This window comes from Solanum stenotomum, chromosome 12, assembly GCF_019186545.1.
Source record: "Solanum stenotomum isolate F172 chromosome 12, ASM1918654v1, whole genome shotgun sequence".
Taxonomy (NCBI): Eukaryota; Viridiplantae; Streptophyta; class Magnoliopsida; order Solanales; family Solanaceae; genus Solanum; species Solanum stenotomum.
In genome coordinates this window covers 44,939,300-44,962,708 of record NC_064293.1, presented here as the reverse complement: position 1 = coordinate 44,962,708, position 23,409 = coordinate 44,939,300, and the positions used below count along the sequence as shown (strand labels likewise).

General features: G+C 36.3%; 2 protein-coding genes across 2 annotated transcripts; one reads left to right on the top strand and one right to left on the bottom strand.

The window, feature by feature from the left end:
• Window positions 1–1,215: 1,215 nt before the first annotated feature.
• On the top strand, window positions 1,216–3,697 carry LOC125848461 (uncharacterized). Its single transcript, XM_049528324.1, has 2 exons — window positions 1,216–3,013; window positions 3,297–3,697. The coding sequence occupies exons 1-2, from the start codon at window positions 1,261–1,263 to the stop codon at window positions 3,413–3,415; spliced, it is 1,872 nt and encodes a 623-aa protein (XP_049384281.1). The 5' UTR covers window positions 1,216–1,260; the 3' UTR covers window positions 3,416–3,697.
• A 529-nt stretch (window positions 3,698–4,226) lies between these two features.
• LOC125846568 (suppressor of RPS4-RLD 1) lies at window positions 4,227–23,167 on the bottom strand. Its single transcript, XM_049526091.1, has 24 exons — window positions 22,846–23,167; window positions 22,605–22,714; window positions 19,972–20,660; window positions 16,015–16,059; window positions 15,745–15,846; window positions 15,582–15,662; window positions 14,892–14,958; window positions 14,462–14,562; window positions 14,221–14,328; window positions 13,542–13,612; window positions 13,341–13,397; window positions 13,099–13,207; window positions 12,918–12,998; window positions 12,051–12,137; window positions 10,734–10,940; window positions 8,853–9,187; window positions 7,749–7,835; window positions 7,384–7,483; window positions 6,975–7,066; window positions 6,822–6,860; window positions 6,603–6,693; window positions 5,487–5,584; window positions 5,099–5,407; window positions 4,227–4,475 (listed from the first exon to the last, which is right to left on the bottom strand). The coding sequence occupies exons 1-23, from the start codon at window positions 22,965–22,967 to the stop codon at window positions 5,119–5,121; spliced, it is 3,168 nt and encodes a 1,055-aa protein (XP_049382048.1). The 5' UTR covers window positions 22,968–23,167; the 3' UTR covers window positions 4,227–4,475; window positions 5,099–5,118.
• Window positions 23,168–23,409: the final 242 nt, after the last annotated feature.

The following is a 23,409-nucleotide window of genomic DNA, read 5'->3' as shown; positions in this document are numbered from 1 at the left end:
AAAAAATTATGATTTAAAATTATCACTTAAATATGTTTTTTAAATCATTTAAGTGTTCAAATAGTAATTATTAAAATAAATAAAGAAAACAAGGGAGTGCTTAATATCGACGTAAAGACACATGTTAAAATCTGAACTAAGCATGTTTGTATTATTATATCCCAGATTTGTAATGATTATTTTTGGCATCAAAAGCAATGCTGAAGTGAGTTGCAAATTCTGCTTCAACTCAAAAAGATACTTTAATTAACTCTTTCATAGGTTAGCCGCATTTTCTTGAGACCAACCCCATTTGTACTTGTGGTTCATTAAATAATGTAAACAATTGCTTTGTTTGCTTTTCAAGTTAAATCTAGACTCCACGAGGATACTACAATGAGGTCAAAAAAAGGGACTGCCTTGGAGGCTCTTTTAGGCCTTGGGGTCGTTCCGTTGGAAATAAGTTATTCGGAGTAAGTTATTCTATTTTGTGTATAAAATAATCTATCTCTTTCATTACTTGGCAAAAATAGTGGGATAATAATTCAAAAACTATCTAATATCTTCAACCAAACTTGGGATAAAATAATCCTACATTTTATCATGAGAATATTATACTTTATACTTTACATCAAACAACTCCTTGATATCATAAATTCCACTACCCATATCGCGCATTGGAAAGAAGAAAGTCCAAAGGAATAATAAATAGAGCATACCAAAGAATTAAAGATCCTGATGGGAAAGTTCAGTTAGAAAAGGAATGTGTTATACCTAGAGAAAAAAAGGTTGCTCATGGTTGTGCCGCGTGCGTCATGGCAAGGCAACACCGATACTATTGAAATGGTTCGTCAGTAGAGATATCTTAGTAGGTACTTCTTTCTAATGGTACAAAATCATTCCTATTTATTCGTTTCTCCCCTCTTTTTGTCTATCTACAACTCTCACAACTCAAAATTTCTGGTCAGAGTCGGACCAAGTAGTCTCATGATTCAGCCCACATGTTTGTCAAAACACTTTCTCTCTCTTCTTTTTTTTTTTGTTTATTTTCTGTTTTTAGGTGTGGGTGGGTGGGGGAGTTTGCAACTTGTTATATTTATGTAAGATGGACATATATGAATAACGACAAAACACTTTGACTAAGAGTTAGTTCTGAAAATGAACCCTTACCTGCCCACCAGTCGGTGCACTAAAACTAATACCTCTAACAACCTGCCATAGAAACATTCTCTGACTACTCAAACAGCAAAAAACAAAACAGACTTTGCCCTGCATTTGAACATGAAATGCAACAGTACACGTCGTAGTTGTTTGTTGTGTGGTACAATGGAAGAAAAAGATCCATCGATACGAAAAACTTTAATAGTTCAATGCTTCAAAGATTTGCATCTAATTGAAGATATGGAGCTTGTTCTCACCTTAAGATGCCTCTGGAATATTGCTCTTGCTCGACCTGATGACACTGAATTCCCGTTCCTCGGTGTCTTTAATTGCATGGCTAGACTTCTCAACAGGTGCACCCGTGACCAAAAATGGCTTTCAAGAGGCCATAACGTGTATGTTCCTTATTATGCAGCTCATATCATTGGCTCCTACACCATGAACAAAGCTAGATTCTCTGTTTTGGCTGTTAAATCAGGCGTAATTTCGCCATTAATAGACCTCTTAAGAGGTAAGATAACTTGGGTTGAGCAAAGAGTGGCTGTTAGAGCACTTGGTCACATTGCGCGACATAGAAGAACATTTGAAGACATTAAGGTCCATGAAGTAGAGATTATAAAGCTAGCTATGGACATAGCTTCCAAATGCATTTTTACAATCTATAGCGAGTTTGTAGGCAAGAAAAGTGAAAACAGAGTCGAATATCATCGCTATTTGATGACAAAAGGTCTCGGAGAATTTGAAATGGAGAATAAAAAAGCAGAGTCTTGGGCTTGCCAAATGCAATGCTGGTCTCTATACCTTCTCAACTGCTTCATTACAAAGAAAAGAAGCATCAATTTAGTATGCAAAGAAGATTTTCTCAAGAATTTATGTGATATATGGGGTGGATTACAGAACCAGAATTCTTTCTCTGGCATTGGCCTAATCAGAAGTCTATGTGACAGCGAAGATGGTAGAAAAAACATTGCTCAATTAGAACAAGTTGTAGAAAACATCTGCAACCTCTCTAGATCATCGGACGAATGGCAATTCATGGCAATTGAAAGTCTTTTGGTACTTCTCAAGGATCCAAAAACAAGAAACAGAGTAACCAACATTGCAGCTCCTTTTCTTGCTGATTTAGTAGAGCTTAGAACTATCAAAGGAAGACGAAAAATCGGTGACATGATAACGCAACTACTCTTGCAAGATTATGCTAAAATCAAATATGGTCAAGTGGGGTTCTATGAAAAAGGATCACAAAAGGCAATTAAAGAGATTTGGGACTTGAAAGTTGAAAAAAAGAAAAGGGATAAAATCATGTCGGAACAAGAAGTGAAGGAAACAGAGCTTTTGGTTTCCGTTTTAAAACGTGAAGGAAACAAGAAATTTTGGTCAAGTGAGATTGAAGCAGCTGTAAACAAGTACTCAAAGGCTTTAGATTTATGTCCACTAAACTTAAGAAAAGAAAGGATTGTTCTTTATAGCAATAGAGCTCAATGTCATTTAATTTTAGGAGAAGCAGAGTTAGCTATTAGTGATACAACACGAGCCTTATGCTTATCAGGTGAAATGAGGCCACATATAAAGAGCCTGTGGCGAAGATCGCAGGCTTATCACATGAAAGGATTGGCTAGACTAAGTTTAATGGATTGTTTAATGTTCATCAATGAACGAAGCAAGTTGAATGGAAACAAAAGCAGCACAAGGAAAATCCCATACTATGCATTGCGCATGTTGAACAAGCAGATGACAGCCACGTGGATTTTTGCAGATGCCGCAAAGTCCATGGAAGATGACATTGATGACAATGGAACTCATAAATCCAGGGTCCAGCATCGCCTTGAAGGTGGAAAAATGAAAGGGAAGATAGAAGAGGCACTATTAAAAAGTAAGTAGTGAATTATTTTTGTTGTTCTTATTTCGTATTTTACCTATTTTAGTGCTCCAAAGTTTACAAGATAGCACAAGTTTTGACATGTTAAATTGTACTATTAGATCATGTAAAAGATAACTGCAGCTAACAACGTATAAGAGCTTAAGGCAAATGCCCGTTACTAGCAATGTATGAGTTTTAAATCCTTCTTTTATGTTGTGCTTTAGCACAGATTGTATTATGAAGTTCAATTTCACTCAAAATGAGCAAAATTAGTGATCTCGGTGTCCTCTAACAGGCATGCCAACCCAGTGGAAAGACAAGGAGCATCGGCTCTTGAAAAAAGGACGGCTTTGGAGAACAAGTCGGAGAAGCAAAGGCGTTATTGAAAGCGTATCACAGGAGGGGAAAATGTAAAAGTACAAGAAAAATGTGATAGCTCGTTACCAGTTGAGGAACATTAAGGTTCATAAACGGGTCTTTCTTTCATGCGGAGTAAGATATTCATATCTTTTGTTCAAATGCAGAATTAACCGTGTGAGTGATATTCCACCTGTTCGTTCCCCTTTCCTGTCAATTCTTACAACCGACATACTCTTGCGTTTTCTAGATAAGATTTTGTTTCTCTGTGGAAACAAAAAACACTTTTGGAAGTTAATCCTATTAAAGAGGGAAGGAAATATGTGATTTTGTTTATCTTATCAATCCTTTTCAGACAATGTACTTTTTGGTTTGATATGGTCCTCCTGGACAAGACAACTCAACAAATACACCATAAGTGGATACCAAACAGACAAGTTTTTTAGAATAGATCTGCTGAGGTATCGTATCGTATCGTACCTAACCCGGTAGATTTTGTTGGTTCCAAATGCTGAAAACTGGTGAGCATTTGACTATGTTTATTATTATTATTTTTCTCCTTTTCACTTGTTGGGAGAATATAGTTTAGTCCACTGGCAATTATTGCTTCTCACTATGCGTTTGATATCGACTCGTTTCTGTATTTGCCTTGCCTCTTTGAAAATGATTACTAGCCTCCGTTCAGAATGAAATGGAGGAAAGTTTGCAAAGTCCCTCAGAGGTTCAGAACCACCATTTTTCATTACATGGGCTAAAAAGTGAGACTTTTCACCCCCACTTCTTAATTCATTCATCACCACCCTGCAAACTATAGAAGAAACGGGTCCGTCTAACTGCATAAAGAAACACAAAATACAAGGACAACAAAGACTAGAAAACCCATTTATTCATTTCTTTTCAAATAACTATCCTGAAATCTAACATGGTAATCTAAAAGAAAGGAAACAATGAGAGGGCAGATCATACACAATACAACTAAAATACAATAATTCACAAGTAATGGTACACTAGGAGAATGTTAATAATGTAAAACATCTCGCCTCAATTCATCCGCAGCAGGATCAAGTCAGATAATGCACCAGCGAAATTTCTCCAGATAAATGATCCCAGATGAAACCTATATGCAACGAATATATGGGAAAGTTAAGAGAAATCCACTCAAATATAGCTGCACCCTCACATTTCACATAGTTCTCACAAATAAAAAGCATTGCAAAACTTAGAACTGCTGAAATATATTAACAAGTTCAGAGAAGCTTTAGGGCTTATGAACAGGAACTACCAAAGAAAAATTGCATTCGTGTCCTTGTGAGTTAACGTGCTAGTACTGTATCCCATACTTCCACCACTTAAAATTTATGTAATTCCTTTGATTTTAATTCCAATGATGCTACAGTTGACTGAACAATCCTCGTGTGTAGCACCACAGCCCAAATGATGGTTCTAGTCTTTTTAGCCACCGACAATTCAATCCTATCGTGCTGGTGGTTTAAAAGATTAGAAGAATCTCATTTCAATACTATTGTGCCCGCACCTCGTTGTTGAGTAGATTAAGAAGTTGCCCTTTGTCAAGTGCATGGTCTTAGTATAATTGAATACTCCTATTAAAATTGGAGAGGTGAGGGAAACTATAGACACAAGGACGTGCTCCAAATTTTGTTGAACTACAAACAGCATGCCCAAAATATCCAGCAGAATAGAGTAGAGAAATTTGTTTCCTTCGTATGTACAGCAACTTACCAATAAATGACGTATCTCCCTTAGTCTGAATAGGTGCTCAGAGCAGCAACAACTGATCCAGTCGTCTCAAATGTTGACGTGACATCTGGGTAGCTTTTCCATGATGTGCTGACTTTGAGAGATGGGTACAACCATTTCTTTACGGAATCTACAAAGGAACTCGAGTCAAACTCCAGGATGGCTTCCCAATCCACCTGCAGACCTTTTGGAATGCTTCCTGTGAACTCCATATTAGCAGCGAGCAGTAATCCAAGCAAAACTATGAATCCAACAACAGCAGTTCCTCTGGAAAGCGGCATGAAATTATACCTGCAAAAATTATCTGCCAAATTAAAGAGAACCATATGCTTCCCTTGACATCAACCAAATAGAAGTTAATATATCTTACCAGTAATATGTCATCCTTAAGATTGCATCTCTCACATTTTCAAGCACATCAAAATCTGTTGACCCATAATTCTCACCACAGTAAGCATCGCAAAGAGCCTGCATAACAGTTTTGTGTTCAACTTAGTCTTAACTAGAACACTATCATTTAAGTCTCAACTTAGTTAATTTTTTTTTTTGATGACCGTGGTGTCCAGGCCAGTTTTCGCGCACTAGTTAGTTAACTTAATTAGAACACTATTATTTAAATACCAAACAGAAAATACATGTGTGTCTCAAGAACAAATAAACAGAAGAAAGGAGGGGAAAAAAGGGAGCAACACAAACAGAAGTAAGCAACAATAGGAAATTAATGGGCATAGATAAAGCTTCAGTTAGGAACTAAATAGTAGGTCTACAAACAAGTTCAAGTAAGAAATATATGCCAAATCATTTCAGAAAGATTATACTGCACAAAAACCCAGATCATCTCAGGTATAATGCTTACTTCTATGTCCAGACAGGAAAAGGCTCATTACTTCTGCTTGTTCAAATGCTTAGCAAAATCTATTTATAAAAGTGAGAGAATAGTCTGATGAACAGACTCCCAATCTGACTAATATAGGCCTATTGCAAGACTTCACTGATCATCTCCGAGCAGGCACAAGATGAATAAACCATGAAAAACTGTACTATAAGGGGCTGTTTGGTTCGAAGACAAGTAGTACTGGGATTTTTTATGCTGACATCATTTCTTATTGATTGTTTGGTTTGTTGTATTAAAACTAGCAATCTAACATGCATTGCATTATCAAGAATAGTACTGAATAGGGTGTATGACTTATAAGTATAGGAATGGTACTGATATAGTTAATGCCATGGTTTACTATGTATAAGAATAGTATTAAATAGGGTGTATAAGTAATACTGGTATTAGTAGTACATAGGTGAGATTTGAAACCAAACATTGTACTAAAATTTAGTACTAGCATTATTCTACCTAATACACCCTACCAAACGACCTCTAAAGAATTTTTTTGTCTACTGTTTTACATTGATGTTATATTGCTTTCAAATATCCAAAAACTATGTCATGGAAGTAGAAAATGACTTTCTAGATAATAAATCAAGAGGATACCTCCCAGGCTGATGTCATCTCCACATCAAAGTCGTCCCATCTAGCAGGTGTACAAGGTGTTCTAATTGCAAAGTCGTAACCAATCTCACCCCTGGAAGGAACAACAAAAGTTGACAGGAATAAGAAAAATCAGAACTAGTTTAAGTGATAGTTTACTCAAGTCACCCTCCTTTCCACACACAAAAGGTTGAATTCCAAATAGGTTAGATGGTGTTCTACATTTTCACTACAGTGATCCTTGTTCCTTCAAGACGCTTCCTGATCAGGCAATAAGAAAGGAGGGAAAATTAGAAAAAAGACCCTGATGAGAGAAAATATTCATGAGTAACATACTGTTATACAGTATAAAGAGGACTATATATAAAAAAGTACCCTTCAAGTGCCGTACTGTTACACCAGGTGGCCAACCAAAAGTCTTGACCAACAACTCTGTAAAGATCAGAGCTGGATTCTGCAGCCATTATCTGCAAAGTACAGTTCAGGTGTTGATTACCACCAGAAGAGAAAAAAGGCATGGCACAAAAGTAGTAAGCCTAGCAAGTGGACACCTAGTTCGATTTCAGAGAGCCATCAGATAACATCTAAGGAAGAAATGTGACCAATATAAAATCAGCCTAATAAAGATTTCTCAATTTGACGGTTTTATTGCCATGGGAAATGCTATAAAGTTGGTATTTTGACATGAACCAGAAAGCCAATTATCAACAACCAAAAACTATACACTGTCAAAAAGGCACACCAGTGCAAAAGATGAACTAAGGTCATAAGCAAACAAACTCACTTCTTGCAACTTCTGTTGTTCAGAAAGATCAATTATCCTGTCTTCCTTGTTGCACACTGATTTATTCTCCTTGATAACAGCCTTGGCAACAGTCAAGGTTCTGAACATTGACAGACAATAAGAGCCTTGAGAAAGAGCTAATACAAATAAGAAAGGTTATGCCTTTTGACTGTTAAAAGGAAATTTTATTCATGGCCAGCAGCAAGCTGTTGTAAAGTTTTTTACAAGGGTAGCATCAATTACACATCCTATAACGAGCTCTAAAGGTCAATCATAGCATCGGTATCATTTGCAGTATCCATGTTACACAAAAAATAATAGTAAAGAAATACATTTGCACTTAATCAGAAAGGTAAAGCTCTTACCTCTGAGAATTGGGATGGTAGCGAACAACTTTGGCTTGACCGAGAACAAGAGGAGTGTGAGACCCAAATCCAGTATTGAATTCCTCACTATGCAAAAAAAACAAGAATTCTCAGCAAAAAGTAAAGCTAAAGCGGCACATTAGAATCAATATCTTCATTATAGTAAAGCTAAAGACCTTTCGTGGAGGCCGTTGTTTCAGCTCTATCTATTTTATAGCATATATCTTCTTTCTTGGGATTTGCATGCCTGACAGCTAAACTCATTTACTCTATTAGATGCTTCACGGTCGTATTGTGGGATTTGGTGATCGTTGAATCAATGGAATGATTATAGATTTCGTTGGATTTATTATTCTCCTTTTATCAACTAATGTATTTAGACTTGCGCGTAATGCTCTAACTGCTAGATAATTGGGTAAGTGTATGGATATTTGGTTCGTCCGACAGGTGGTGTTAGCGGGTGCCAGTCATGTCTGGGTGTATTTTGGGATGTGACACATGTCCATCAAACTTATTGATCCTGTAGCATTTCTTGAATTTCTCTACGACTTCTAGAGGGGGATCTCTTCATACACTAGCATCTCGTCAACGTGGTAAGTAGTATGCTATATTCTGGTTATCCTGGTTTAAATACGAATTAATGATTTTAGTCTTAGTCTCTTAGACGAGCCAAAGTGAAATAGGTCTTTAGTCCTCCAAAATCTTCACCCAAACTTCAAAAGTCATATATGCTAGAATCCTTCTTTTCGTGAGTGCTCCAAATGAGAGTGAAGTACACCAACACAGAAGCTGGGAAATAACTCCATAGAACTAAAGGATCAAATGAAGCAAGTTAAGCAAATTGAGGGAGGTTTTTTTTCATGCTTGAGGTGAAGATAGTGATTCTTATTATCTTTATGTATAAGAGAATATCATTGTTGATATTAAGAAATAAGAGCTCTTTATCAAAAATAAAAGAAGAGAATATCATTGTGTACTCAATTCAAATCGGAAAGACTTTAGGAAAATGTAGTAGATATTTGTTAAAATGCTGAGACCAAGTATAGATTTCAATGAACTTTAATAACTAACTAAACTTCACTACATTAATAGCAGGTGGAGTACCTTAGCTTGTTAATCCACACCACTGGATCACATGGTTCAGATATTTGTCTCCATTTGACAGCCAATGAATACAAGTGGTTCCATGACATCATGGAACGTCCAGTTGACCTATCATCAATCAAACTGTATGTAGTAGATGTGTCTGAGGAACTGCTAGTGCTACAACCAGCTCCACCTCTGTTTAAACTAACAGAATTTAGTTTTTCCCTTCTCCTGAGTCTCTTCCCAGACTTTCCTGTGCCTTTAGTTGAGTTTCTCCATTCAGCTTGTAAGGCACGCCAAGCTTTTGAGACTTTTTGTGCTATCTCAATAGCAGCTAATCCTGCCATGCGGTGCTGATAATTGCAAAAATATTCTCAGATTTGGGTGAAAGAATAACAACATTGTGGCAAGCATGTTTGTAGCTAAAGAGCAGCGTATAAATACATATCAAATTAAAAAAGAGAGTTGACTTCACAAAAAATTATGAACTGGCCATCTGCAGTAAAGATATTATATCATCTTTAAATTGCAAAAAGAAAAGAATATCATCATAAGGTCTAAGAGATACACTAGGAACAATAGATCCTCTTCACTAGATAAGTAAAGAGAAATTTTGATCATGAAAAAGCAACACAAGTTAGAAAGGCACAAATCTAATACTACAGTTTACAACCATTGCACAAACTACCTCAACTAAATAAATACAAAAAGCATCACAGTTAACATCGGAAATTGCTCCACAACATACAGATTACAGAATTAGAGGCTGAAGGGCGAAAGCCAACTGCTTCCTATAAGTGTCTCCCCAAAACTAAAGACAGCCAATCATAAATATGGACTACAGCACAATATGAACCTCTAAATGTTTAACCATTTCCCACGGCATCATTTATCAATTAAACTTACAGCCTAAAGTATAAAAGACAAAGAAAAGAAGTTGCCAAATTCTCTCTTTTCCTCGGGATGACTAGGTAGACGCTTTACAGCAACAGTGAGAATTGCCAAAGAGATGTCACAGATATCCACTTTGACTCAATAACTTGTCTTCATCCCTTTTTGCACTAGATGAACATCAAAACTTGACATTTTTAGTCTAACATCATTTAGTGGAAAATATTCACATCTATAAGTATTATTATTAGTTGCATGCTATTCATTTTAGACATTTTCACTAGAAATGTAGACTTGACAGTCACCTCAATCTTATTTGACAGAGTGTGTAGAAAGTTATCATTCATAACTGTGGAATATAAAATGCTAAACAGTCTTTAAGATCCCCAGAGCCCATGTAGTGGGATTTCACTGGGTTTGTTGTTGTTATTGTTGTTGTTGTCTTTAAGATCCAAATCTCCCTTTCTGTGCTAAGAGAAGATAGAACACTAGTCCACAAATAGTGAAAATATTCTGTTGACAGATAACCATAGAGCATTATCTCATTTGTGATGAATTCTCTTCTTTTTTTTTTTTTTCTTTTTTTTCCGATAACCTAATTTGAGATGAATTCCTTAATTTTTATCTTTCATGCAATGTAACTAACTATTGATGGAAAACAAAGAGTGTGTACAGTGAAAGCTGGAGAGGAAACGTCGAGTGTGAAAATGAAGGTAACATTCTTGTACAAGAACTTTCTCTTATTATTGGCATATCAGTTCAAATCCCTCAATTACAAGGCAACCAATACAAACAAAAGGTTCTGGTAACATTTTCATATTCTTTTCCTTCAATTATCTCATCATCTATATTAATATAACTCCAGAGGAAATGTGAAAGCAAAGCATAAAAAGGCATCTAAGAAAGCAACAGGAAATCACAATCAGGTTTCTCAAGGAAAATGTAGAGCTCTGGATTTTTTTTAAAAAGATCACAGTTAACTTAATATTTAACTCTTTTTAGAATTACCTGGCGCCTATTATGCAAGAAACCAGGGCAATGATACTGGATATTCCTACCGATAGAATCTGCAGCCTGTAGAAGGGCAGTTTTTTGCTTGGTGAAAGTAAATTCTTGCTTTCTTTGCTTTCCCTTTTTCAAAGATTCTTTTAAAGGAGGTTGCCTGTAGACCTTTTCGCAAACATTTTTTGGGTGCAGCCTTTTGCACCAATACTCCTGAGAACAGAAGGAAAGAAAAGATAAGAATTGAGAACTAAGCATTTGAGACAAGAAATTCACTGCCAACAAAAGCACTTTTCAGATGACAGTTCACTTCATAGAGGTATCTACCACTTTAGATCCGAGATTTACAAAAACTGATTATTAGCCCCTAAGATTAATGAAATGATCCCACATATCTGTCAAGAAACCATCATTTCAAATCAAAGGTTTTCCCATGACAGTTCACTTTGTAAAGGTATCACCCTGGACCCTCCAGGTGTATAAAAGTGATTAAAGCACTGTTAGGTTTATGAACTGGAGACTACACATCATTCAAGAAAACTGTCACTGATATTTGCATGTTGTCCCTTCATTGATTATTTTTCCTGACTGGAATCAATAACTTTGTTCTATCCATATGGGTACCCGTGACTTTTTGCAGAACTTTTAGTATTTTCCAGACTCAGCACAAGGTAACCACACCCATTCGACATGGATCAGCAAAAGAACATTGGCAACTAACTATGAAGGAACACTATGCACCAAATAAAGCACATAGTTAAAGTGCAAGCAATGTCCGCAGTAGCAACTCAGTGAAAGCAACCTTTATGTTTCTAGATTGTCCTTGTACCCATTGTCACTCTACTCATGATAAAGTAATTGCGCAATGAAGCTGTTGTAGCAATCTTATGAGACTAATGGTTGAGAAGATACTAAATATCACTTTCCAACCATTTAGCGGGGGTTAAGGAAATGATGGGGGGTCTAAAAAAGGGTTTGAAGCCTAAAAGGGATAACTCTACATAATAGAGTATGAGCATGTTAAATGATATGGTAAAATGTCCAATTACTTTGACAGAGCTGTAGTGATTTCAGGGTCAAATCCTTCAGGTAAGCTTATAATCGAATTTAAACTTCTTTCATTCTCCAAATTCTCTGCTAACCTTCAAAGTTCTGCGTAATTCCCACCAGATAGTACTTTTTGCTATAACTTCAAACTTCATTCCTTTTCCCAATTCTCTCAGAAAGAGGTGGAACAGAGGCTACCAGAATATTCCGTTTTGTTTTTAATGAGTGGTGCTATCAAAAAATAACCAAGCAATATATTCTCTTTTTAGACATTACCTTGAAAAGGGGATCGATATCTCCATCAATATCAAACCAAGAAAATTCGCTGTTGATCTTTGACGCTGTGTATAATGCAATTTCTTTCTGCAAGAGAAAATTGAAAAGCAAAACATAAGCTATTCAAACTGAAATAGAAATTGCACAAAAAATTACAGAGATAGAGAGATCAATTGGTGTCTCATGATAATGGCTGCACCTGAAAGCCATATTGTCGCAGGCAGGAAGCAGAAGGTTGTTCACAAGAATGAGGAAGGAGGAGGAGCACACAACTAGGATGAAAAGAGTTGCCACATGACTATTAAATGGTACGGGAAGGAAAAGCTTACTTTACCGGATGTGTAATGGTAAAGTGAAAAAAACACTAGCCAACTCAACTGGGCTCACAAGCTAGCATCTGTCAGCTCGAGCTTTTGGTAGGGACATTTGTGCTAGGTTTGAATTTGCTAGACGCCTAAAACCCAATCATAATCAAGCTTAAACCAAGCCAAGCTTGGCTTTGTTAATCATCTGCCACTTCGACCCACACTGTCCAACAGTGGCTTAACGGAACAAAAAGACGATCAGAAATTTAGCCAATGTTTGGACAATTTGTGGGAAAATGTAAAATTGCTAAATTTCTGACTACTAACTTAAGTAAATGGAAAATTGCAACTACTAAAATGGCTAACTACCCCAAAATGACAAATCTAAAATTTGAAATCTGAGCTGTCCAATTGAGAATCGAGACACATTCCAGCAAGGTAAAAGCTAAAAAGCTAGACAGTTTCAAAAAGAAAATAGTGCAACACAAAAGAAAACAATATTTAGTACAGGCATAACATCGAACCAGCTTGATGGACGGAAATCTGGCATATACTTATTTACCTGATAGAACGCCAAGCATTGAAGCACAAACTTTTCCATAGAATCTAATTCAAGATCTAAAGCAGCATCATAGTCCTTCACCTACAGCATAAATTCAGAATCAATAATCTGAAATTGAAGACAACCACCTTAAAATATTTAAGAATACTCAAAGTCACAGGAAGTTTGAAAAAGCCCATACTGCTTCTTTATATAATCCAATAGCATGATAGCAAGAAGCTCGTAGATACAAGCATTCAATGTTTGCGCTATCAATAGCCAACCCCATTGATAAATCTTTTATAGCATTCCTGTAACAGCAAATATAGGCAGTTAAGTCCCGCTACATTTTTCGTAAAAAGAGGATTATATATAGCAAATTTGACAAAAAAGAGAGGGGGGAGGGGAGAACTCAAGACAGCAAAATAGTTCAGAAGTATGTACCTATGCTCTCCCATTCCATGAAGTAGCAGCCCGCGCAGGTGATATGCTTTCGCGTACCTTCCATCGAAAAAGGGTAAATAGAGGATGGATTATCAGCTATATTCCTATTTGAGGATAGGTTTTGTACTTCACCATTCAAATACTCAAGACTAGATATTTATCGGTGAAAAAGTTGTAACTATTGAGATCCTCAGTAATCACCTCCCATCTATTTGCAAAATCTGATGAAGGCATTCCAAGGCCTTCTCTGAATTTGCTAGGTCTTGATAAAACTGCACCAAAGATAAAGATTCTTCAATAATCAATACATCGTTAGAATAATATCTTCAAAGAGATCTCATTGTTTTGCCCACATTTAAGATAAGTGAAGAAACTCAACCAATCAAGAACTAGTTTAGAGCAGCTCCTGAGTCTTAGAAATTTTAAACTTATGGCAATAGATATTCCGTAAACATCTAATTTGATTATGTAAATTAATAATATCTACCAGCTAATCAGGAGACCCTATCTGAAAATGCAACAAAAGCTATTACAATAAATGTGCATTGCACCCAGAAGATGAACGCTCACACAATATCTGAAAACAGAGAGCTAGGTTCCCATCACTGGTTAAGCAGTAGAATGTCTGCTTGCCATTTAAATCATGATTCTTGAATTTCTTAACTTACATGGAGAAGTATATATTTACCTCAACCTTGAGTTCCAGATACCGGTGAAAAAAGAGACAAACAAAAACAAGAACTTGGTAAAAGAAAATTCTCGAAGTCAAAAGGCAACTTCATCATCAAGAGACTCTATATCATCAGCACTACCAATAGAAGTATTAGGATTCCACTTGGCAGGAAAAATAGCATAGTATTCAGCATATATTCAGAGATACCTGTGCTAGATGAGCCCAAGCCTCGAGGAAATTCCTTTCAATTTGGATTGCTTTCTTATGTGCCTCCTCAGCCTTTCTATATTCTCCTAGAGAGGATAAGGCCAAGCCCTGATAATTTTACAATTTTTTTTCGACCAGCATTATATCAGTATTTATCCAACAAAAAATTTCTCAAACTCATGCGGATAAACATTGTTAGCTCATTCTACAACAATTAGTCGACTCAAGGTCATAGACTCACCAAATACGTATACGCAGATTTGTTATCCTTATCGAACTTTACACATGTAGAGAGGTCTTCAACAGCACCTTTGAAATCTTTAAACTTAAAATTGACAATTCCTGCACTAATTAAGGAGAGTTAGTGACTCCCATGTTAGATTGAACAGACTTTGTCCAATCAAATGATCTTTTATGAAATCTCAAGAAATTATGGAACATTCCGCTAGAGGTCATTCATTGCAAAATAGTTACAAGATGAAACCACCTATGGGCCTCACTAACTAATCTCAGTCTTGTAAAGATGAAAGTAAACCTTAATACATTGGAAGTTTCAAATTACATGCAAAAAATCTATCAGTCATAAAATGTATGTTGCTATTTTATGTCAAACTACTTTAACAGCATAAATCCAATTGTTCATAGTAAATGGAAGAGTTCAGTCTCGTCACCTCTTTCATGTAATATATCGGCAGAGTCTGGCTCAAACTCCAACGCTTTGGTCAAGTCTGTAATTGCCTGGTGTAAAATCATTTTGTTTAGATACACCAATATCAATCATACTACTATTACTGTGAAACCAAACATTTTAGGGCGTAAAAAACGTTTAACCGTAACTACTATCACTCTCCATGGGATAATTGGAGCAAAACAAAACTAAAACTAACTCATCAGAGTGTTAAAATTATGTTCTAGACTAGACTACCAAGAAACTCCCATGATCAAAAGCATGCAGCTGAATAATTTTATGGTCCTGATTCCATTTTAGAATTTAACTTTCATGGGAAGATGGTCATAAGTTGTGATATAGCTCAAGCCTTAGTTAGACCATCCAAAGACATTTCATCTTCCATCATCAACTCTGTAAGCTACCACAATCTGAAGGAAAATAACCAAGTGCATCTTGATAATATCCCTAGTGGTCTAAATGGAGTCTGATTGCTATTAATGAAAAATTTAGTTTCAGAATCTGATAGCACAAGTGATAAAATTCAGTAATTCCACATCATTTACAGTGCACATCACATCCACGGAAGAGATCATTGAAAGTTGACTTTGAAAAAAAAATATTGCAGAAAAGAATACCCTGAAGACAAAACCCAAAAGATAGCTCAATAAATAGACAAATACGAATTTCATACCTCAACAGATTCACCTAAAGCAGCACGGGCTTGCCCTCTGCGTTTCCAGGCCTCACCAGCAGATGGATTTGATTGTATAGCCTGAAAGGCAGATGGTAAATATTTACAACAGGGGTTGAAGTATTACCTCAATTGGTACTTAAATGGCCAAATCAATGCAAACCTTTGTAAAATCAGAGATAGCTGCATCAAGTTCTCTTTGAAATGCCAATGCTGTTCCCCTGCCGATAAGTGCCTCCGGGTACGTTGGATCTTGTTCTAGTATCTGTGTTATAGATAGAAGAGAAGAAGCTCCGTAAGTAAGTTCAGCATGCCACACACAAGTCTTCCGTTGAATCCATAATCAAACATGAAAAAGGGCAAAATAAAGCACAAGGTACATCTAGCAAACAAAACTAGTAAAATATCGAAGAGTGGTAAGGCTAATGCTAACCTGGTCAAAGATGGATACAGCATTACCATATTTTCCTTCGTTAACCTGAAATCACCAAAAATATTGTTTCACTTCTATGTTTGTACAGGATGACGAGTAATAACAACTATTACTACGCTTCAATACCAAGCAAGTCAGAGCCGACTAGATGAATCCTCGTTGACCATATTTCTCAATTAAATACGATGAATACATGTAAATATAGTGTCTTAACAGGAAGATCGAGGAAAAAATATCATTACCTACAAATATATACTTACGAAGAGGAAGTGAATATTGCTAGTCAAGACATGGGAATAGAAAGAAACAGTTTAACTCAATTCCTGGTTAATTACATCCACTGAATCTCCAAATGGGTGCAATCTCTTTTGAAACTTCTTTCGGGATAAGTTGCTCGGACTCGGGTGCAGATTTAGAGGTCGGATCCTCTATGATCTAAATTTTAAGATTTAGGGATAAGGATCCATGTATTGAAACGGATGTGGGGATTTGGCTAAAGATAATTCAAAATATCTAAAATAGAGTTATAAAACCTAAAATTATGAGATATTATGTAGAAAACTTGAGGAGAAAATATCTGACCAAGAGGAGAATCTTGGAAGGAGATAAAAGGAAAGGGGGTGACAATAGAAATTTATATATACAAGGTATTCCATTTTCTTCAATTTCACATTAGTTTTTGTTTTGATTACAGAAATCATTGAATCTGTCCAGAATTTCTCCCTCGAATTTGTTCAGAGTATCCAAAACTGGTTGACCATATCGGGTACGGATCCCACACCCAAGTGTAGAGTCTGAGCAACTTAGCTTTCAGGTAAGTCATGTGTTCGCTTTGCTAGTTTCCATCCAACATACTAATTAGGCACAATTTTCACTAAAAATGGCGTTGCTGCTCAACTTACAAAGTTAAAATATTTCTTGTTTAAGAAAAAAGAAAAAAAAAAGGAAACTGTTGTTGCAAGATAAAAATATATGGATTAACCTTAATATTTCGAATTGTATTTATTATCACAGAGATGATTGATCTTGTTAAGAATATTCTGTAATTAAGGACTTAGATAAAGAAATATGTATAGGAGATCAGGGAATATTACATAACAACAACATATCCAGTGTAATTCCACAAGTAGGTTTGGGAAGGGTGGTGTGTAAGCAGTCCTTACCCCTGCCTTGTGAAGGTAGAGTGGTTGTTTCCAATAGACCCTTGGCTCAAGTAAAGCATTTCAATTTCAAAGCAGGTTTGAAAAGGAGATACAGTTTTGAAGAATTCATGTCGGAAATAATGGAGAAAAGAACAATAACAACAACAAAAAAATAAAACGATAATTGAAGCAAAGGAAACGATATGTAGTAATAAAAATCGAAGAATAATATAATAGAAGAGTAATAACAATAATACTAATATGGAAAAGAAAGGGCAGCCAACAGGTAATTTGTTCCAAACTTATCATCATGCCTCTCCTACATGACAGCGAGACAATGCTCGACTAATCATTTCTACCCAATACTTCTTAAACCTACACCTACCTCTCCTCAGACCCACCTTAGACAACCTCTCTCACTGGAACATATGTGCATCTCCTCTTCACGTATCCGAACCATCACAGCCTCACATCCCCCTTTCCACTACCAACAAATATTAATCCGGGAAATTCAATCTTCCTATATTATATCATAAGTAAACACTATTTAAACTTCATTAGCTTGAGAGAATAGCAAACTGAACATTTTTTACAATTCTCATCCTTGCTTTCTTGTGATACAAACTTCCTTCCCCTATGACAGTTCTCCAACAATTTTCTTCTCCTCTTCGGTTCTACTGAAGACAACTTTGAGCATATCATCTACCAACTAATCTAGTAGGTGTTTCACATTGTTTTTCACATTCATATCATACTTGCATTACAAATTATGCACAAATTCAATATCTTAGACTGGTAAAACCAATTGCATGCGTACAACTAAGGAAAGGCCTTACAAAAAAAACAATGGCACTTGAGAGATAGACCCTTTACCACAGGAATAAAACTACAGTTGGATTTCATTGAGTATTTATAATCAAGATGGTTATAGATTGTCTTAAAGCTCAAATAATTGTCAACAAATACATTCAGATATATGGCAATGGTTGATACTCTCACTCAGCAACTAAAATTGCACGTGTTGGTCTTTCCATTTCTATGGCGACCGCGCTCCACTAGTTCCTTCATCAGTCATCAGTTAGACATCAACAAAGAAGAGTCTAAAGTAGTGTTTCGACAAGGCCGATCATTTATGGTCTTAAGCAGTCTCATAAAGCATAGTTTGATCTGTTTTACTCTATTTCCTTACAACCTTATAGGCTTCAAGGTATTATACTACTTAAACAATATCACACCAGCCATTTTAAGACTAGGCACTTGTAGAAACATAAAATGCATCCTAACCATCAAGTTTCCACGTCCAATACCATAAGGGAAGTATCCACCTGATATATTGAAAGAAACAAGGTATACTAGATTGCAAACTTATTGATACCTCTATGGATCCAAGTGTTAAGACTTGTTTTGGATGGATATCTCTAGAAGGTCTGGATCAATATTGAAGAAATGCTGGCAAACTCAAGTATTTCACAATTGCATGACACAACATCTAATTGGTTGCTAGTGTGATTAACCAGTCTCTCCAGGCTCCTTGTGAAATGCCATAATCTGCATTCTACCTACATCAAGGGATTTTCGAGACAACTACTATTGCATTACGACAGCATACACATACAAGTTCTGGATATTCTAATGTAAAATGGGCAAGAAGTTCCTCAGATAAATGATCCAATTTAGAAACACAACATTTTAAATCATGATAATCTATGTTGCTCGGACTCTTCAAAAATTTCGACGGGTGCATGTCGGATTCGCCAAAAGTAGTGCATTTTTGGAAAGTCCGACACGGGTGCGGCATCAAAGTGAAGAGTCCACGCAACTAAGGTGATAATCTAATCTCTTGGAAAAGTAAGCAACGAGACGTGATAGTCAGATCAATTGCAAAGCAGAATATCAAGCCATGATCTCAACCACATCAAGCCGCACTACTTACTGTTTCAAATCTTGCGTTTGACAAAAAAACATGCACACAGAGCTAGATTGTCAATTTACATCATTCTTTTGAATAACAATGGTGTCAGAACCAACCTACAGGCATCTCAAGTAGTCTAGTGGGTATCTACATCCTCCTATCGGTGCAAATACCGAATAACTCTGTCCACCACAGCTTAGGGGGCATAGGAAAGAAAATACACCCTACTAGATTGAAGAAATAATCAAGCTAAACATTCCCACAATTCTCTTCTTCTTTTTTGTTTTTAATGTCACTGTAGTGCGGAGTTGTGCGACTAGAGAGAGAAAGAATGACTATGACTGGTAATCACAAACCTTTTTTGGCATCTTAAGTTTAAACAAAGCAAAACATGCAATCAAGCACACTGCAAATATGATACTTAACTCCATAAATTTAACACGTAAGAGTTAGAGATTAAAATCTAGTAACTGAAGAAAACAAGTTCTAATCATAGAGCTTAGTTGACCCAAGCTTTGAACAGATGCAGTATCTTCCAGTTAAGTTCACAAAATTAAAAGTGGAGTGTAATCAGCAAATCACAACTGAAATAAGCAAAGTGAACACAAAAGACATGAAGACTGCAGTAGAAAGCTTTTCCTGCTATGCATGAGCATGATATCCCAGTACCTAGCAGACATATCAAGAAAAAATTCATCTCTCTACTTAATTTGAGAGAAAATAATCTCACAAATTGAGTCATGAAGCTGATCTTTCACATATATTTGAAGTTACAAATGATTGTTAGTTGTATTTCAATAAAGACGAATAGCATATTAATGATCAACCGCACTAACAGGAATTATCAATAGATGGACTAATTCTTCCTGTCTTCATTGTAATATCACAAGATAGGCAGTGTACCTGTGCTATTCCCCTTGATAATCGGAAATCAACATTAATGGACTTGGTTTTGTTAACCCTGGTAACACAGAATTTTTTGTTTCTCTTGCCTTCATCACTCAATTCAACGCGAACATCACATTTATTATTCAACTGACTGAGAATTTCCTGCAACTCATTTGGTTCTGACTGTTCACTTGATTCACTAGTTACTGCAGATGATTTCCCACTGTCTTCAGATATATCACTTAACTCACTGCAAACCAGAGATGGATAACCCAATTTTTTGCAATTGTTGTTGGTTCTATTTGCTTGTCTCTCATGCAATTCCTTTGGTTCACACTCAATCTTCTTATGCTTTTTGGCATTATTACTTGAGGAATTTTGTAGAACAGAGCTATTATTTGATTTCTCAGAGCTTTCCAACATCCCACTGCTGCATGTTTTAAGTTTCCTATCTGAGGCCTTACTAATATCACAAGTTTCACCAGATTTGGTAGAAAGTAGAGGCCCAGTGTTGGACTCAGGGCCAGATGACTGCACCGAATGATTGTTGCTGGCAACTGCGGTGTTCTGCTTTGCAATTTTGAGCAGCTCTTCAAGCTCTAACAGTTGCTTTAAGTCTGCAGACTGATGAACTGCATGTTCATACCCTTGCTCCCAAATTAGAAGAGCTTCCTCTTTCTTACCAAGAGCAGATAATGCACGTCCTAAACAACAAGTATCAAGTAACTTTGTTACATAATGCTTCAAACTCAAAATCGGTTTAGCACAAAACTGCCAGTTTTTAAAGCTTTAAGAATATTGAAATTTCTGCAGCATATTCTAGAACCACATCTAGGGAAAATCCACAGTATCCACACAAGAATATTGTCAATACAAATTCTTATATCATTATTTCAAGGGCTATGCTACACACAAGAGACAAAAATGTATTTGATCTTTTTATCTGATCAAAGTTGTTGCCATGATACAAGGATGTCACATGTTCCTGCCGTGGAAATAGCCTTTTAGAGAAAAGGTACTTAAGGCACTAAGGCTGCGTTCAATAGACACAATATGGTCAAACCCTTCCCTGTACCCCGCGAGCATAGAATTCAACCATCTGCCTCTGAATGTAAATCTTGAAGCAGTAAGATCCGTAATAGAAGTAGCAAATGACACTTCCATCCCAATTATTCTATTTCTCGGTGACCTGTTGGAAGTTATTTACTTTATCAGCTTAACATATGATTCATTTGTGTAACTAAGTTTTTCTACATATGCATACAGCGGTGTTAACTCATAAAGACCAACGCTGATAACACATCCACAAATCTACTTTATTTTATCCTGTCTAATAGGTCCACTCACTGAGAAAATTGGGGAATCAACTACCAACGCGATGACAATGCCACAGTTCAAACTAGAAAACTATACAAACTATTATGAAGTGTTTTGGACAGCCTATTCATGCATTGAACTTCTTCAGTAGTCAATCCAAGCAGGGTAGTCCTCCAGAACACAAAGAACAACCTTAACCATTCAGCGAGTGATACTAGCGTACCAAATTCATCATATTTTTGTATCATTGTATGAACTGAACTGAAGTACATCCCTAGAAAGGATAACCGTAGAACACTTTTCCATTAATATAAGTGACTTCCTATAAGAACATAGGTGTCTCAAAACTATGTTTGGTCCAAGGAAAGGAGGGGAAGGGAAACACATCAATTTACTCTTCACCTGAAACTACTTATCGTTGTCTTTAGCTTGTATGTTATTGGCATCGAGGGGCCAAAGCATCCTGGATGCGCCTCTCCCTGAGATTAGTCGAGTTCATTTGTCATTTGCTTTGTAAATTTTGTCAATTATTCAACAGAAACTCAGTAAGATCACCTACGGAAACCATATTATGACACCACAAACTTTATTATGACTTTCCTTCTCCTAATTGATAAGGTTTATTAGACATCTCACGACATCACACTATCAAAGGAAGCAAATTTGATGGAACAAAAAGTAAGGTCGACAATTAAATAAATTTTCTCCCCTTCCACCAAATCTTGAATGATTATGTGAATATCTCCTCTAATCCTACCAGGGTGATGGAATAATCATCTTATTCCCTCCTTTATTTTCCATCCCTTCCCTTTATACCCCAACCAAACATAGTGTATTTTAAAGTTAAAGTCATTTCAAAAATATAATCTAAGACCACTATAGGATACAGAAAGCAAGTCCAATATGACCTTTATCAAGCTTAAAATGGCTTCTCACATACACACTTCATTTAAAGCTAACCCTTATTTTGGCGCATACTTGACAATGGTCGTAAATTGTAGCACATCAATGGAGAGGTGTGACCGTTCACTAGCTTTACAAGAGCTTCATTCTACTCCTTGAAATTGCCAATGGTGCATGTTTGTTGAAAACCAGAAAAATTTACTCAATTATAGCCAATCACCTAAATTGGAACAAGAACCCTAAGATTGTAAATTCAGAGTAGCACAGTTGACTTCACAGGCCTATAGGGATTAGGATGCCTGACCACAACACATCCATATTCAAAATTGACATTCCAAATGCAATTGAAAACGTCTAAATTCTCTTTCGCATTTCTTACACACGGTAAAAACAGTTAATTGGAAATGCAAGGATAAAATGAACCGAACCTTTAAATATATAAGCTTGAAGAAGCTTAGGATCGAGCTCAAGTGCCTTATCACAATCCTTAATTACATGCTTGTGAAGCTCCAATTGGCTATAGCAAAACGCTCGGTTACTGAAACAAAACAAAATAAGAATTGACCACATTATAAATTCAGAAAAATAAATCAGTTCATTCATATATCTCCAAAAATCTATATACAAAGAGGAAAAAAAGAAGATGAAACAGTGAAAAACGTAACGTACCAAATATCTTGAATGACGCAAGTTTGAGCAAGAAGTGAATCGAGAATTCGAATTGCTTTGGACCACTCCTTAGAGCTACAAAGCTTCGCTAGTTCAATCCTATCAGTAACTGTTGACGCCATCGCCGGCGGCTCAAATGGATCGGAAGCAGCTCAATTGATGCGATTGATTTTTATTTTTTCCTTTCAGTTGTGTTGTGAGCTTCTCAATTTCTGATCTTGCGGCTGTAAAACTGTTTTTTTTTTTTTTTGTGGGTGTTTTACGATGTGGTGGTAGTGAAGGGAGGGGTAGAAAGGAGAAAAAAAGAATCTGAAAGAGGAAACTGAGAGGAAAGAGAGAGGCTTAAGGACTTTGAGGGAAGTGATAATAAAGAGATTAATTATGGATGACACGTGTTTAATTGACCGCGTTAGCTATTGGCTCCAATGCTCTTTTGTCTCACACACAGTTTCTCCCCAAAATTTGACCACTACTCAAGATCCTTGAGATTCAGTGAATTTTTTAAAAATTTAGTGAATTTTGAAAACATAATGTGTGAGACAAATAACATGTACTCCCTCCATT